Consider the following 427-nt stretch of genomic DNA (forward strand, 5'->3'; position numbering starts at 1 on the left):
GTGGGGCTGCCGCTCGTGCGCTCGCCCTCCCTGCCGCCCACCTTCGCGGGCGCGCTCACCGAGCTGGAGGACTCCTTCACCGAGCAGGTGCAGTCGCTGGCCAAGTCCATCGACGACGCCCTCAGCACCTGGAGCCTCAAGACCATGTGCTCGCTGCAGGAGAGCAGCGCCTACCAGATCCACCAGGCCCTGCACGCGGGCGCGGGGCCGCCGGGCCTGGAGGCCGACCTGCGGGAGCCCGAGAGCGCCGGCGCCGGCCCCGGGGACGAGGGCCACGGGGGCACCCTCATGATGGCCTTCCGGGACGTCACGGTGCAGATCGCCAACCAGAACATCTCCGTCTCCTCCGCGGCCGCCCTGTCGCTCGCCAACTGCCTGAGCGCGCAGCCCGTGCAGGCCCCCGCAGAGCCCGCCGCCGGCAAAGCCG

General features: G+C 73.8%; 1 protein-coding gene across 1 annotated transcript in view; it reads left to right on the forward strand.

Annotated features, from left to right (window-relative positions):
- Positions 1 to 427, forward strand: part of IQSEC3 (IQ motif and Sec7 domain ArfGEF 3) — a 90,498-nt gene that overhangs the window by 36,817 nt on the left and 53,254 nt on the right. Inside the window, 1 exon segment of the mRNA XM_027766234.1 lies at positions 1 to 418. This exon segment is cut by the window's left edge and continues 53 nt beyond it. Within this exon segment, the coding sequence (XP_027622035.1) occupies positions 1 to 418 (418 nt within the window).

Source organism: Tupaia chinensis, unplaced genomic scaffold (assembly GCF_000334495.1).
Source record: "Tupaia chinensis unplaced genomic scaffold, TupChi_1.0 Scaffold141530_1, whole genome shotgun sequence".
NCBI lineage: Eukaryota > Metazoa > Chordata > Mammalia > Scandentia > Tupaiidae > Tupaia > Tupaia belangeri.